This window comes from Saimiri boliviensis, chromosome 1 (assembly GCF_048565385.1).
Source record: "Saimiri boliviensis isolate mSaiBol1 chromosome 1, mSaiBol1.pri, whole genome shotgun sequence".
In the NCBI taxonomy this organism is placed as follows: Eukaryota; Metazoa; Chordata; class Mammalia; order Primates; family Cebidae; genus Saimiri; species Saimiri boliviensis.
In genome coordinates, this window is record NC_133449.1 from 88,695,469 (window position 1) to 88,712,708 (window position 17,240).

Genomic DNA, 17,240 nt, shown 5'->3' on the forward strand with positions numbered 1-17,240 from the left:
CCTACCCCTTCTCAAGTCAGATCTCTTTTTCATAAGGGCACTGTGTGGAGCTTCTGAGATCCGTGGAGGTTTTCTCTGCAAATACAGGAAGAAAGCAGGTGGATAAATGCATAACGATGGCCCTGCTTCTGGCCTCTTTGCTGGCATTCCTGAGCTTGGGATCAGGATGTCATCATCGGATCTGTCACTGCTCTAACCGGGTTTTTCTCTGCCAAGAGAGCAAGGTGACAGAGATTCCTTCTGACCTCCCGAGGAATGCGGTTGAGCTGTGAGTATCAGAGGGAGTGGGAACAACTGTATGGCTAGCATTTGTGCATTGAGTACTATTATTATTTTTACATTAGGCTAATATCTGTCAGGCTGAAACATTTCTGCCCGTTGACCGAAGTCCTGAATAAAACAACAGACTCCCCAGCCCAACCCTCCCCAGCCTGTGGCTTTCCAAATATCTTAGATGAGAGTTTGTCAGGGAACAGCAGTGTGAAAACCTGAATCCAAAGGCGAAGGGAAAAGTTTTTAGTCTTTTCACTGCATTTGCTCTTTGGTTTCATACTCTCTTTAGTGGAACCGGAGATGGAAAATGATGGCAAAGTAGAAACTTAGGAGACCTAGAATTGGAGGCAGAAAGGTGGCTTTGGTGTAAGCAGAATACACAAGGTATGTCGCCTGAGGACACTGAATCTAAAAGGCCAGAGTCTTTGCGGCTTTGAAGATACCAGCAAATAATTCCTGAACTAAGATTCTACTTTTGGGGGTAAAAAGGAGGTGGTGGAGAGGAGAAAATGTGTGAAAGAAGCAGAGAGATGGAGAAGTACAGGATAATCTTTTACACAGCTGGAAAAATGTGATTAATAATTTAGAAACTTACTTAACTATTTTAACAGGAAGTAGACTTCTAGAGTTGGACAGGAATTTATGCACGATCTCACTCTATCTCTTTCTTTTGTAAATTAGAAGTCTGGTGTCTGAAGAGTAAAGAGAGAAAGGCCTTTTGACTCACAGTCTACTATTTTGTTTTGTTTTGTTTTGTTTTCTCAATTCCCTGTGTCCTACTCCATTAGAGCAACAGTGAGGCAAATTGTCCAGTTACTGCTTCCCCTGAGAACTGGCAAGTTGGGACTCAGGGACTTTAGACACCCTCTTTGTTTTTGTTCCAAGGATTTTAAACAGAAGCCTGTTTCAATCTTTGTCACTGAAACCTATGGACGATTTGTATTTAATTGAAGAAGGTGGTCATTTCTTCAGTTCACCAATTACCATGTTTACACTAAAACATTTTAGTGTTGCATTTCAGATTTTCACCCAGGGACAATGAGTTGCAGAATTACAGACCTGGTTGACTCTGCTTGCCACTTTTCCCCTTAACATCTCAAGTCTTCAGTTCTTATCCAGAGGCAGCTGCAGAGGCAGGGAAAATAGCTGGCCAGTTCTGTGTTTTGGCTACACTATCTCAGATTAGACAGTTACTCCTGATTATGCTGAAGAATGTGCCCATGTACAAAAACAGTCTGGTTTATTAGGTAAACATAAGCACGGGAGAGGGCCAATGTACCTGAGCTTTTAAAAGTCATTTGCTCCTAAGTGACTCTGAACAATTACTTAAACCCCATCTGAGCCTCAAGTTCCTCATATCTGAAGCCATTTTAATGCAACCCACTTGGTTAAATTGTTTTGAACACTAAAAGATATAGATGCCCCCCCTGCACCATAATTTCCACCTCTCTGGGACATACTCCACTTCTTCCAGTGTTTCTATGTGGGCCAATCAGTGCCATCCAGTTGATAAAGCAAACAGCCCCAAACAAGTTTTAATTTTAGGGTGATTCCACACTAGCCTGTCTGCTTTCTGAAATGTCATTACCAGAAGAGAGATTTTCTTTTTTTATTCTGCAAAGAAAACATGGGGGGAGGGGAGCGGGGGGAGAGGAAGAGATGGAGGGAGAAAGGAAAAGAGAAAGAAAAGAAAGAGAAGAAAGAAAATTCACCTTAAACCTTCAGGAAGTATATTTGTATGAATTACTATGAGAGGAGCAGGATGATGAATTTTTGAAAAAAGATAATACTAAGGTATAAATGACTAAAACATATCTCTGGCCAAGAGCATTTTGCAGCTAAGGAAAGAGGGCATGAGGTATTGAGATAGTATGGAAGGAGATTGTGGAAAAGAGCATGACGGACAGAGCACCAGAAACAAATTTCACAATCTTGACAAAGGCTAGCTCTGGGTCAATTCCTTACTTCGGTGTATGTAACAGAAGACAAAGTTGCATAAAACTAAGAAAGGGATAGAACGTGCTTGCCAGTTGGTGCCATTTTCCCCCACCTGTGGAAGGAGTATAGTTAAGAGCTTTAGAAGCTCTCCCAGATACCCAATCTTCTCAAGATTCTCTCCTCTCCACACTCATCAGTAGGGCTTGAGTTGGACCATCCCAGAGTTTGGCTTTGCAATCTTCTTGGAAAGGTGTACTAAGATAAGAAGAGAAATTTTTCTTTGTCTATTAAATTTTTAAGAAGGAAAATGTTTTGAGGCCAGTGTGTCCATTACTGAAGACCAGATAAAATGTCAAGTGAATTAGAACTTGGACATACCGTTAGAATGAAAGAGCAATTGCCTTTATTTCTGCTTCCTTAAAAAGACCAAATCAAGGTTATCTAAGACATTGGCAGAAGAAAGATGAAATGGCCTGCTCAACTAAGTATCTCTAATTCACCTTCTAGTCTTCCAGGTTTGGGTATCGACTTTAATGATGATTGCATAAATATAGGTAGATGTATTATTGGACTTCATTGACCACAACTGCTTAATCCATCAACATGTCACAGCTTCCCTGTTACTCAGGCTCACCTGGTGGAAAACAAATCCTATGTTTTACTATGTACATTTTTATCCTATCATTCCATTCACCTTGCAGCAGTTTCATTTCATTTGATATATCTGCCAGATATCACAAACATTGCTAATTTCCTATGATCTGCACATGCTGATCTTAATGCTAAAAGAACAGAAGCACCATCAACAGGAAGGTAGATTTCATTTACTAGGGAGCTCCTACTGTTTGCTTTATGCACTGTGTTTTGCATATACCACTTCATTAAAACTTCACAAAAAGCTGCAAGTTTGGTATTATTATTGCTCTGTTTTTCAAATAAGACAAACCAAAGCACAAAAAAGTGAGTAACTTGGGCAGTTATCCCTGCAGCTCCTGGATAGCAGAGCTGGGATCCAAACTTGAGTCTTTTATATCTCCTCTACATGCCATATGACATGAACATCATTTGACTCTGTACCTTTCTTATTCTAGGGAAAAATAAAGTAATCCTTTACTTTTTTTTCTTTTTTTTTTTTTTTTTTTTTTTTTTTTGAGACAGAGTTTCGCTCTTGTTACCCAGGCTAGAGTGCAATGGCGCAATCTTGGCTCACCGCAACCTCCACCTCCTGGGTTCAAGTAATTCTCCTGCCTCAGCCTCCCGAGTAGCTGGGACTACAGGCATGCACCACCATGCCCAGCTAATTTTTGTATTTTTAGTAGAGATGGGGTTTCACTATGTTGACCAGGATGATCTCTTGACCTCGTGATCCACCCCCCTCGGCCTCCCAAAGTGCTGGGATTATAGGCGTGAGCCACCATGCCCAGCCTAGTCCTTTGCTTTTTAAACCAGAAATCAGCTTTATGGGCTGTACAATTTCTTGCAACTATTCACCTCTATCACAGAAACAGAAAAGCAGACATAAACAACATGTAAATTAATGAACATAGACTTGTTCCAAGAAAACTTTATGAACACAGAATTTGAATTTCATATTACTGTCATGTCACAAAGAAAGCATTATTTTTATTTTTTCAACCATGTAAAACTATGAGAAAGATTCTTAGCTCATTGGTCGTAAAGAACATGGGGCAAGCCAAATTTGGCCCTAGACTATACATTGCCTGCTTTAGACTACAGCTGAGAGATTGGGTCAATATTACTGGTTTGAGTGGGATTTAGGCAGCCTAAGGCCGCAAGGCACCATGGAGAAACTACTAACCTAGGTGAGCAGGGTCACTCATGGGCAGCCTTAAAATGGTTCTGATGAGTCAGAGATGGTAGAGCACAGTGTCTAAAATTTGAGATACCAGAATTTAAACCCAGGATTTGCCACTAAACTTTAATCCTGTTATCTGGACCCTTGGCTGTGTAATGGCAATTACTATGTATGCCTACCTGGCAGAGTTGCTATGAGGATTACATGAGACAATACAGGTAAAACCCTTGGTACAATGTCTCTCACGATGTTGTTATTGTTGATGAGAATAATGTTATTCTCAACTGTAGAATATTAGGCAAAAATTGCCTACCACAGAGGGCTTTCATGAGGATCATGTCAGTCAAGAGGTATGAGACTGATTTGGAAAACTGATATAAAGATCTTTGTAACTCTGAGGTAGCTTGCAACCTCCCCTTTGTTTAAGAATAATCTTCCCCCAGTGTACGTAGCAGTTAATTTCCATGGACTTACTTTCTGGGTAAGAAAATGTGTCCCTTAATGCTGTCAATATTTGCCAAGAACTCAGGGAGCAGGTTCATTCTAACCATATAGTCAAAGGAATCGTGGTTTCTGACTTATCCTAGAAACTCAGCTTTACCTAGAGGTGGTCAGTGGATCTAGAAAAGTGCCTTTGATCTTACTTTATTCTTCCTGGAGTTAGAATTCCTAAGGAGAATGCGTACACCCATTCTACGTCTGAAATTTGAAGTCTAAGCAACAGTATGGATGCAATGATCTTTTTCTTCAGCAGGGTCAGATGATTATAATACTGAAGAAGAAAAGGGTCTATTGATGATCATTCTTGTCTTAGGGAGACCTGTCCTGAGATTATATTATAGACTACCTGTGTTAAGCCCTGTCCTCATAGCAAGTTCCCATGTTTTGTTGCAATCTCATTTCACTAGCCTTTACTTCTAATTATCTTTTCTCCCCTTACTTTCTTTTTTGCCTTATATTCCTTGTTGTCTTGTCCTGGTTTAGATCCCCATATTCTATAACCATAGATTATTTAGTTACGAATTTTAAAGTGTGTCTAGGTGAGGCTTTGATACGTCCTTAGTTCTGAGGAATGTATCAGTTGTGTACAAAAAGGGTAGCCTTTGCTATACCGAGGCGTTCTGTGATGTCCAACAATGAAACAGATTTTTTGATGTTTGTAAACATGCTTAACTGCACCATTTTCTAAGAGCATTCTGAGGCTTAACATTCTACAGAGCACTTTGGGAAAGGGTGGTCTATCCAACCCCAGCCACCAGGATAAATTCCTTCTAAAGCCTGAACCACAACCCAGAACATTTGACTCACCAATTCAGTTCTCAATATCACAGCCAGAAAAGGACCATTGGGTGGGTTTTTATGGCTTTGTGCCTGAGAAGTAAGTATTTTAAAATGTGCTGTGTTCTCATGAAGAAGATGGCTCTGAAGTATAGACTACAGGTAACCCTGAGGTAACTAGGTATTACCTGTTCTGAGGTGAAGAAAGAAAAGATCAAACAATGGATTACAAAACTATGAAAACTACTCCTAACTTCCTCATTTTTGAATGTTGACAATTTACTTCTCATCATATAGGTTTCAAACTTTTCCAATCACACACCTAATCAGTTTACAAATTCCTTTCACATTTCTACTACTGATAATAATATTCTTTTAAAAAAAAAAAAATTGCCATCATCTTTGCTTGGGCCTTGACAATCTAAATTCTGGATTAAATAATTACTTTCTAATTCATCTCTTTCCTATCAATCCCTCTTTTCTCCAAACTAGCCTGCACGCCATCATTCTATTTTCTCCATAAAACACCACAGCCACCATGTTGTGATTTCCCAGTTCAAAACCATTCAACAGCTCATCTTTCTGACTTTATTCTCCAACAGGAGACTACTCCACAAGCTGATATGGCCTTGTCCGCAAGCAGAGTTGGTGCATTTCCACTTCTCTGTGTCTTTACGTTATGCCTCTTGTTTATACTATTCTCAGTTTATTCTTTGTCTCTTGAAATCCAACCTACCTATTATCATCATGCTCAAAGGCTGCCTCTTTCATGAAGTCTTCCCTTCCCACTCTGACTTTATTTAAACTTGCTTTCATTCAAACACTGGTGCAGTTCATTTCACGCTTAATCTTGCCTTGCATTTAATTTTTCAGGTCTGTCTTATTTCCTCAATTGCAGCGAAAATTTCCTTTGTACTCCTTAGTGTGTCTGGTTCAATACAATGTGTGTTCTGGACCTTCAATTACATGTAGAACAAATGATTCAATAAATCAGGAGGTATTATATCTGTTTATTTGCTCTGCTCCTCAGTATTGAATAAAAGATTCTTATAAAAGATGATTATTGCTTTCTTCTGCAGTGAACTAGTATAGGATTTATTATTTTCCTTGTTTTTTTTTAAGAAAATGCTTGTGTGTTATTCCAGAATACATTAATTTATACAGAAAGAAAGATACATTGACTAGAAACAAGGTCTACTAAGTTAAAAGTTGAATATTCTATACTCCAGGCACATCAGTCAATTTTTTTGACTTATGTAATAATACTTGCCTCTCTATACCTAATAAAAACATTGAAAAGAGGAAAGTGATTTTGCCCAAACAAAATCACTTTAAACCAGGCAGAAATGTTCGAAAAATATAATTTTTGCCAATTAAGGTCAGATTCTAGACCCTGAGTTTTAAGTTTTCTATACTCCTCAGATATACTGTGATTGCTGTAGTTCTGTGTAATTATGAAAACCAAATACCCCACTGTGCAAATTGCCCTGCGTGCCCATGTTTGGAGTCTCCTATAGCCTTGTTTAGTATACTTCTTTGAAAGAAACAAACAGCACAGTGTTCACGCTAATATATACATAATCCTTTTTCTTGACATAAAATCCTGTACCTACTTTTGTGAAAAATGATATATCTATGTCCAACATTTGGAATTTAATTGGGCTGGGGGAAAGGGAGGTTTATATCCCCTGCAGAAGAATCAGAAAAACGACTAAAGGAACAGCTATAGAATGCAGTACCTGGAAAGAGACAAAGTGGAAATTACATTGCAGGGAAAGAATACTTTAAAGTAGAAGATGAACTTTATCCTGAGAATTGGCTAAGAGCTACAATTTACAGAGTCATTATTAGCAATTGAAGAGTAGGGGTTTGATAGCACAGAACTGTACTTGCTTAGTGATGATAAAACCCCCTTGTTTACCTAAAGGTGCATGCTATCCTTTCTTACCCGAGTCCTCTACTAAAGAAGCCTATGCTTCAAAAGTAGGACATCTTGGCAGCAAATGGGAAATTCATTTAACTTTTGATTATCCTTCTCCAAAGCCACTAATTGGGTTATCTAGACACTGTGGTTGATTGGACTATACTTTTCTTTAGGCTCTTAGATTTAGACTCTTCAATTTAGCTTTATTTAGACTAGATTCTAGCTTATATAGCGCACAAGGCCAGCTAGAAAAGACAGTAATTATTTTTAATTGCTGAGGATCTGATTATAATGAGATATAGATGTTTGTTCTTAATCTGACCTCTCCCTGAAGTATCTCAGAGCATGTTTTGTGTCTCTGACCTGAACATGCCATTACCTTGTTCTTTCATATGAAATAGGCTAGCTGATCTGAAAATCTTCAAAGGATATGCAAAATAATATTTGAATAAAGCAGCCAAACCCGTGCTATACACTTGAATTCAATTATATTTTTAGCCTTCAGAGTGACGTGAGTCCACTTTCTTTCATATCTTCTCTCAGACCTTTTTCAGCAAAAGCCAACGTAGTTATCACAGAGTCCTATGTCAGAAACCATGAAGAATGCACAGCTGAGCCCATTTTTGTATCTTTCTAATGGCAAGCTTGATGAATACCCCTAAGAAATAGGGACCTCAAACGTTTAACTGTTTCGATGAAACAGAAAGATCAACAAATCGAGGATATTGAGAGAAAACTCATTAGTAGACTAATGAAAGTTTGATGTAAAATGAGCTGAGATTTTTTCCATTCTCAAATGCTTTTTACAAACATCTTCAGGCACCAAACTTCCTAAAACCAACAGACTTTGTCTAGGCCTTAGACAGATTCCAGCAGCTGTGTAATCCTTAAGCTCCTCTGATACCACTTGTGGGATTTCGGGAGTAAGCATGTTTCCCTTGAGCTGAATGGTTGTGTTACGTTAAGATGCAGCATGGAAACCCCCCACACAAACCTCTCCTGTTATTTTCAATTTGGTGAGGGGTTTTTTAACAAATAATTTGTGAGGGCTCCTATCTCCAGCAATGATTTAATAACTAAACAGGGTCTGATTCATCACTGAGAATTGCATCCCTCATAAATTTTCCTGGAATAAGGACAGGAGAAAGACTCCTTATATGAAAGGGCCACATCCTTGAGCACTAGGATTTCTGAAGTGCCTTCAATTTCAAATATTCTGTCCCTTTTAATAAAGTCTACAAAATTTTGGTTTATAAGATAGGAATACATCCCTAGAAGATGGCGTTGCCTCTTGTGGTTCCTTATCATCTCACAGCAGTAGCCTCTGAATTGGTCTCTGAGAGTGCCATTTTCTCTCCTAGCAGATCCCTGCTCTGAAATCTCATCCTGGTTTAATTCCTCTATGGGCACCAATTCCCAAATTCAGAACAAAAATCCAAAGTCACAAGTTTGACTTTCAGATCTGCTGTATTGTGGCCTCAAATTAACTCTTCTGTCTCATCTCTTCTCTCCGTCCTCTCAACCCTATGCTCTGTGTGCTATTTTCTACTCTCCAGCTTCCAAATATGTTTTAGATTCCCCTACTCAAGTACTATTATTTTCTCCAGCCTGAATATACTCTCCTACTCCAATATTATTTACCTTTGAGACCAAAGAAAAGATGCTCATTTTTCATGAAGAATTTTTTGAACAGCAAATATTCACTGATTATACACATGCAAGGTTCTGTATTAGGCACTGGAGAGGAAACAATAGGAAAGGCAAACTCCCTGTTCTCATGAAGCTGCTGAAAAAGAACTCAGACAAGCATTAACAATGTTTTTCCTTGCTCTTACCCACAACTATCACTATCTCTCTTGGAATTCAGAATAGTCATTGTCAAAATCATCATTAATTTGACAATTAATTGATTGCTACTTTGTACAATCTGAACCTGCCTGATGCCAGAAGAGAGGTGATGAAAAGATGGCCATTGGCCAGTCCCCTCTAGACTTGTCTTTTTGACCACCCTGGGATGATTTCAGGAGCTATACAGGGCCACTTCCAAAATACTCCATTGCTTTAAACCTAGTAAATCCTTGCTTTATTTTATAAGAAGGGCACCAACCTGAACTAAAATATAATGAACAAGCAGCAAATTAATGATGGGGTTCAATGGAGACATGTCCAAATATTTAAATTTAACTAGAAGTTTTCAAATGGTCAAAATGCAGTGGACTGAATCTTTTGAGTCTGGATAAAAGGTTAACACAGAGGTAGAAAAGAGCACCAAAGGGGAAATGTAGGCTGAATTGTTTCCTTTGCCAACTTCACCATTTTTCCAAAACTGCTTGTATTCATAAATACTATTTTATGTCTGTTGGGTAAAAGTTTACCTGTCAATGGGCTGTGTATGCCAGCTTCCCCCAAAGCAGCTGGGATAATCCTGAATCTAGTAACAGACCAGAGCTAATCTTAACAAAGCCCATAGGCCTCCAAAAGTGGCACCCCTTAAAAGATTCTCCCTTGGCATAAGGGGGACAGTAATACTGAATGATCTTGAACTTATAAGTAATTTCCTTGTCCTCTAAATTTCAAATTATTTTGCTTGGTTATATTAGCTTTAGGATAGAAAAATACATTAAATGCAAAAGAATGATCACTGTCCACCATCAGATCCCAGCCTGAGCAGGTATCCACAGTCAGCACCAAACCCTTGCCACTGCCACGTACCCATCAAAGCAAATTTCTTGTCAGGGTAGGAAAGGAAGAAACCTTCATTTAATTGCTGTTTGTTTGGTGGGCAAGCAGTATAGCATTTCTGTAAGTAAATACATTGGAGAGGACAGTAGAAAATGCAACAAGAAACATTGTTGTAAGTTAGAAAACAAACTGGAAAAGCAATGAGAGAAAATATGAGAATTATGATGAACAGCAAAGAAGTAATCTGGAATCCTGCATACAGTAGCAAAGTTGCTTATCATTCCCCTGATTGTGCGAATCTACTGAACTCCTTAAATAAGAACACACAGCCTTGGAATGGCATCTCATTCCCCCCAAACAAACACTAGAAACAAGGGGAAAGAAGCACAGCAGTTATGCTATCAGATAGGAAAATTACAAAGTAGCCCTGGAAGCAGATGCTTGGGGTAAGATTCTGGAGGAAAAGGAGCAGCAACAGCAGCAGAAGATGTCAGAACCTCAATAAAAGAAACCACTAGGCTGTTTGTTGGGGGAATTGCTGCATCAAAATCTTTATGTCTTGACTCAGGGTGGTTGGATTTCCCAGAGAAGATTCCTCCAAACTTCTTCTGGAGGATGGTGTCCTGACTACCAGCATTCTGGTGGCTGGGAAAAGAACTAGAGCCTCAGCCTCCAGCAGTCATGAGTGGCACCTGGCATCCTCAAGTCCAGAAACCCTGTTTTATGCTCTCTAAACAGTAAATCTTTGGAGTTTTGCTTGGGTGGGTAGAGGCACTCCCTTGATCGTTCTGAGGGGAAAGTCTGGATGTCTCTTAAATATACTCTATATATTTATAAAATATCCTCTTTATTTTATCCATTTTATCCTATTTCCACCCCTGCCCCACTCCTAGAGATACCCAGGATCTCCAATCCTGAGTATTTCAGGGATGATGCAGTATAAATCACTTTGACTTAGGATTCTATTTTCTAGAGTCTACCATTCAACACTTCTCAACCTTTAATGTTCCTGCAAAGCAGAGGAACACACTGTGAAACGCAGATTCCAATTTGGCTTTCAGGGATGCTGCCAGTGCTAGTTCCAGAACCGTATTCCTCCATCTCTGCAATCCTAAAATCTTCCTGCTCTTGTCCTTCTGTCCTTGTTGCTTTATTCATTTAAAAACCAAATTCCCTTATTTTCTTCTCAGTGGAGTTCCAGGAGGAAACAAATAGTTGTTTGTTTAATATGCCATTTCTACCCAGAAATTCCCATTCATTATTCACCCACTCAATCTGGCTCTGTCTCCATGGTTCCAATGAGCTGAAAATTATTCTTGTCACAGGTACCAATAAACTTCTCTTTATTTTCGATATGTTTTATATGGTGGTTACATTGCATTTTACATCTTACAACTCTGAATGTAAGAGGAATGTGCACAATTCATATGACAGAGTCAGTGGTCACTTCTCTGTTCACATGTTACACGCCTCTCAGGAACACTCCACACAAGCCACCATTTAAGTACATGACACACCTTTCTCTTTTGACTTTCAGTTTCTGTGATAACCACACTAGTTTTCCTCCTACAACTCAGGCCAAACTTTGGTCTTCTCTGCTGAATTCTCTATTGCTTTTCACTCTCTAAATGTTGAAGTGCCCAGGCTTCATCCTAGACCTTCTTCTGTCATGCATTTGTTCTCTCTGTATGGTGAGCTCATCCAGACAGCTTCAAATACAACCTATATTCAGAATATGTGTGCCATTTCTGACTACTTTATGGAGCCTGAGACATGTAATATTCAACTGAAACCTTGACTTCTCCACTTACCTCTTTTACAAGCATCTCAAAACCAGTAAATAGAAAATAGTACACTTAATTGCCTTCCCTCAAGCTCCACAGAATCTCTTCTCCCAGCCTTCATCATCTGTACAAATGCACATGTCATCAAATTCTCACTCCCAAATCCAATCCATCAACAGGTGCTGGGGATTTGACACATAAAATACAGCTCCAAAGACTCCACTTACCCATATCGTCCCTACCATCACTCTAGCTTAATCCACCATCACCCCTCACCTGGGCTACTGCAGTATGCCCTACCTTTTCTATTTTCTGTTTCACTTGAATTAATAGTCTATCCCCTTGCAGCAGCTAGAGAAACATTTCAAAAGCATATGGCATCCAATTATATAGAACTTCATCTAGAATAAAATTTATTAGACTTATGTTTTATGACTGCCTACTATGACAGGCACTGTTTGAGGTGCTGGAGAGTCAGCAGTGAGCAAAACAGACAAATTAACTTTCCTTGTGAAGCCAACACCCTGGACCCTTTCTACTCTTCAGATACACTAAGCTCTTTCCTACCTTAGATCTTTTCACTTACTTTTCTTTCTGCCCAGAATGTTTTTCTCACTTCTCTTCACATCATTCAGCTTGATGAGATAATATGAGAAGACTTTTCATCTTTTCAGTCTCTACCCAAATGCCACCCCCCTTAGAAGGGTCTTTTTGACCACTCTGTTATTAGTAACACATCCATTGCTCTAGCATGTGACACTTTTATTTCTTTCATGAACTTACTGTAACTTAAATGTTCTCATTTATTTATTTTCCTTCCCACCACTTCGTCACTAGAAACTAGAACTAAAGTTGAATGATGGCAAAGATTTCAACATGTTCAACAGTCCCTGGCACAGGGTAAACAGTCATTACATATATGAGTTGAAAGAATAGATGAAATGGCTTCTCAAGCAAACAGTAATTAGAAGGAAAGACTGAACGTAACATACATCTGCCAAGTCCTACTGTGTCACTATGCCACATGTCACCTATAGCATCTTGCCCAACAGTTTTGCACTGTTTTTTGTTTTGTTTTGTTTTGTTTTGTTTTGTTTTGTTTTGTTTTGTTTTGTTTTTGGATGTCAAAGCCCTCACATTTTTTGCCTGAAAAGAACATTCTTCATACAGCTCTGGGGGTGGTAGTTCCTAAGTGATGCTAAGTAGTAATCAAATTATTTTTGAGGCTAATGAGCACATCACACCCTGGCACTCGGCCACATCAGCTCAGAGGCGGCTTCACAAAAGCTTCCTCTTCCTCATCACCCAGGCCTTGGTTGGTATGTTTCGAGAGCTGGTGGCCAGCAAGGGCCCATGTAAACAGGCAGGACCTTGCTGGGCTAATGTGAACAGAAGGACCCACAAAGGTCTTGGTTTGCTTTGGTTTTTCAGGCCCTTCTCACTGCAATTCAGCAGACATGGATGGAACATGTCTTCCATGTGACCCACTGACAGGGGACACAGGTGCCAGGACTCCATCCTCAGGACTCTAGTCTAAGTGGAGAAGGCACACATCCAATGAATGATAAAATAAGGCAGAAGGAAAGTCCTAAAAGAGTCAGGAAGAAGACTGTGGGATCAGAGGAACACAGGCAGGATGAATCGGGGCACTGGGAGAAGGGCACGCAGAGGTGGCACGGGTGGAGGGTTCAAGGAACCTGAGAGGTGGGAATTTGGGAAGCCCAGGAGAGGCACTTTGAAAATAAGAAAAATAAAATAAAATTAAGAACTAGTCCAAAGTCACTCAGCTTCTCAGTATCAGAATTGAAATTGATATCTCTTACATACCTGATTCTAAAATGCCCAGTATTTGTACAAACCAGGAAAAAAAAAAAAGAGACAGAGGACTTCTTTTTATTCTGAACTCCTAAAGTAAAAGTCTAAACTCTTTATCTGAGCACTTACATATGCACAATGCTGGACTCATCTTTGATACAGAATTTATGTATTATTTTGTCTCCCATATATAGCAAACTGAGGGTTAGCACTGTATTCTTCTCCTGCACCCAGCCATGGTTGGCGACATAGTTTGGATGTGTACCCCCTCTATATCTCATGTTGCAGTGTAATCCCCATTGTTGGAAGTGGAGCCTGGTGGGAGGTATTTGGGTCATAGGGGCAGATCCTTCATGGCTTGGTGCTGTTCTCCTGAGTGAGTTCTCATGAACTCTGGCTGTTGTACAGTGTGGTATCTCCCCCTACCTTGCTCCTGCTCTGCCATGTGAGATGCCTGTTTTCCCTCTTCAACTCTCACCATGAGTAAAAGCTCCCTGAGACCTCTGCAGAAGCCAAACAGATGCCACATCACACGCTTCCTGTTTAGCCTGCAGAACCTGAGTCAATGAAAGCTCTTTTCTTTATAAATTAACCAGTCTCAGGTATTTTTTAATAGCAATGCAAGAACAGCCTAACACAGATGGATACAAGCAACTACTCAATGAGGAGGAGAGATAAACAGAGATTGAATCAGTGGGGTTGTGAAAAGTAGAAGGCTAAAAAGTAAATACAATGACCATTTCCAGAAATAAATTACAAAGTAATCAGAAGCTGTCTAATGTCAAGGAGCTGCCTGGGCAATATGTATGTCTGTCTATAGAGCAGGCGATAGACAGGGCTAGCTCCAATTATCTGTTGCCTTTTACACGTTGCTTATGAAGATGGTGCCCAGAAGTAATTGACTCTCAGCAAGCTGAATAGCTGATCTTCTGCAGATGTAGAGGCTTAGCAGAAGTGAATGCCATGTGAAAATGGAGGATAAAGGAGGCTCAGGAAATCACTGTAAATACTCCCTAAATGCTCCTCACTGAATTAGATAAACCTTGATGATGATATTTCAAAAATCGCATAGAGTTCAGGAAAAAAAATTACAGATCTATCATGACCTCATAGCCTTTTCTAAGATTTATTTCTAGCTATGGGGAATCGAACCTCTGTCTTCTCATTTTGGAGCTTGAATTAGGCCATTCTTGCAGTACTATAAAGGAATACCTGAGACTGGGTAATTTATGATGAAAAGAGGTTTAATTGGCTCACAGTTAAGCATGCTGTGCAGGAAGCATAGAGCTGAAATCACTGTTTCTGGGGAGACCTCAGGGAGCTTTTATTCATGACAGACAACAAAGTGGGAGCTTGTGCATCACATGGCAATAGCAGGAGCAAGAGACAGAACGTTGGGGGTAGGGCAATGCCACACACTTTCAAATGACCAGATTTGTGTGAACTCAAGGCAATACTCACTTAAAACCAAGGGGATGACCCAAGCCATTCATGAGGGATCCACCCCCAAGACCAAAACACCTCCCATCAGGTCCCACCTCCAACCTTGGAGATTACATTTTAACATGAGAGTTGGATGAGGACAAGTATCCAAACTACATCAGATGTGATTTAATATTCAGGCCAAAGCTGCCTGACAAATCCATAGTTCCCTATGTAATACAATCTGAGAAGGACAAAACTGTCACAGCTGCCCCCAAATATATCCTCTGCTACTTATCACAATACCACCATTAATAAATCAATCCTTGGAGCTTTAAAAGTTGCCCTAACTTCCAGTACTCTGTATTTGAAACATAAAATTTCTTGGAACTTAAAAATTGTAAGCTTTTAAAGGCTGGCCCTTTAGCATTTCTCCAAGTATATTCCTCACAACCCTAATTTTACGGGACATTTCATAAAAAGTAAAATTTTTAAAGGTCTTCCATGGTCAGCTTGGTTTGGAAAATGCTGCTCACTATACCCCCATTCTAGCGATTCACATGCACACACATATTAAAGGTGCTCAGAGGCACTCCAATTTTGTATCACTCTAAGTATTATACCTTCCACACTTCAGGAAACTGATTTAATAAAATGCAGCTAACTGAAAATACGATTTGGCAAATGGGTCTCCATATACACCCAGAGGAACTTAAGGGTTGAAAAAGGTACTATGGATAACCCAAAATAGATGGTAAACCAAAATCCGTTTTTAAAGTTCCATGTGGGCCAAGTCTCCTGGGAAAACCTGCATTGTTCTTCAAATTAGAAAACTTTTTGCCAGATGAACTTGAGACAGTATATATTACCCCCTTCCCCTTGTTTTAGGAATGAATAATGAAGCCCAGTGAAATGAAATGATTTGTCTAAGATCACGGGGGTAGTTAAATGCATTGGTTGTCCTTTATTGCCAAAGCCAACAATTTTAAGCTTGCTATTTCTAAATTTCTAGGGCAGACATGGTGATAAAACACTTTTCTACTCATACGAAGTACACATGACCTCCAACTACCACCTTTACCTCATACCCCACACACCCAAGGAAATATCTTCCAGATACTATGAGCATTAGAATTCCACTGGCATTTTGTTTTACTTTTGCATTATTTAAAATAAAAAAACAGCTTTGAAATATAACTTACATACAATACAATCTTCTAATTTAAAGTTTACATTTCAATGGCTTGTTTTAAAAAACTTTATTATCCGAAAAGAAAAACCCATACATGTAAGCTATCATCCTCCTTCCTACCCATCCTCCATTCATCCTGAGCAACCACTAATCTACTTTCTGCCTCTATAGATTTCTCTATTCTGGACTTTCATATAAGTAGGATCATACAATATAAAATCTTGTTAGCATCTTCTTTCACTTAGCGTAGTATTTTCAAGGTTCATTCAAATTAGAATGTTATCAGGACTATTATTTTTGGGGTCAGAAATATTCAATTGTATGGATATGCCACACTTAGTTTATCCATTCATCTGTTGATGGACATTTGGGCTGTTTTCACTTTTGGGCTCTTATGAATAATGCTGTTTTAAACATTTGTGTACAAGTTTTAGAGTTGGCATATGTTTTCAGTTTTCTTAGTATACACCTAGGAGTACAATAGCCGATTCATATTTAATTCTTTATGGGATCACCAGACTATTTTTCCAAAGTGGCTGAGCCATTTTACATTCCCATGAATAGTGCAGAAAGTTTACTATTTTTTCATGTTATTATCATTGCTTAATATCTGACTTCTTGATTCCAGCAATCCTTTTGAGAATAAAGTGCTATCTCATTGTGGATTTTTATTTGCCTTTCCCTAATGGCTAATGATGCCAAGCATCTTTTCATGCATTTATTGGACAATTATATCTCTTCCCTAAATTTCTATTCAGATTCTTTGCTTATTTTTCAGCTGGATTATTTGTCTTTTAACTTGTGAGAGTTCTTTGTACAATCTAGATATAAATTCCTTATCACATGTATAATTTAAAAATGTTTTTTCCCGTTATGTGAGCCTTTAAACTTTTTTGAAGGTGTCCTTTGAAGCATAAATGTTTTTAATTTTGATAACATTCAAAGTATTTTTAAAATTCTGCTGTTTGTGCTTTTGGTGTCGTATCCAATAATCCTTTGCCAAATCCAAGATTAAGAAGATATATATCTTTATGGCTTCTGGAAGTTTTATAATTTTAGCTCTTACATGTGGTATTTGATCCATTTTTAGTTAATTTTTGTATATGATGTTTGGTA

At 38.9% G+C, this 17,240-nt stretch overlaps 1 protein-coding gene across 2 annotated transcripts in view; it reads left to right on the plus strand.

The window, feature by feature from the left end:
- Positions 1-18: 18 nt before the first annotated feature.
- The window catches only part of FSHR (follicle stimulating hormone receptor), a 192,654-nt gene continuing 175,432 nt past the window's right edge, over positions 19-17,240 (plus strand). Inside the window, exon 1 of one of the 2 annotated variants that reach the window (XM_003922751.3) lies at positions 19-268. In XM_003922751.3, the coding sequence (XP_003922800.2) occupies positions 117-268 (152 nt within the window). In that variant the 5' untranslated portion in view covers positions 19-116. The remainder of the gene's footprint in view (positions 269-17,240) is intronic. The other variant, XM_074400272.1, reaches the window with a different exon arrangement.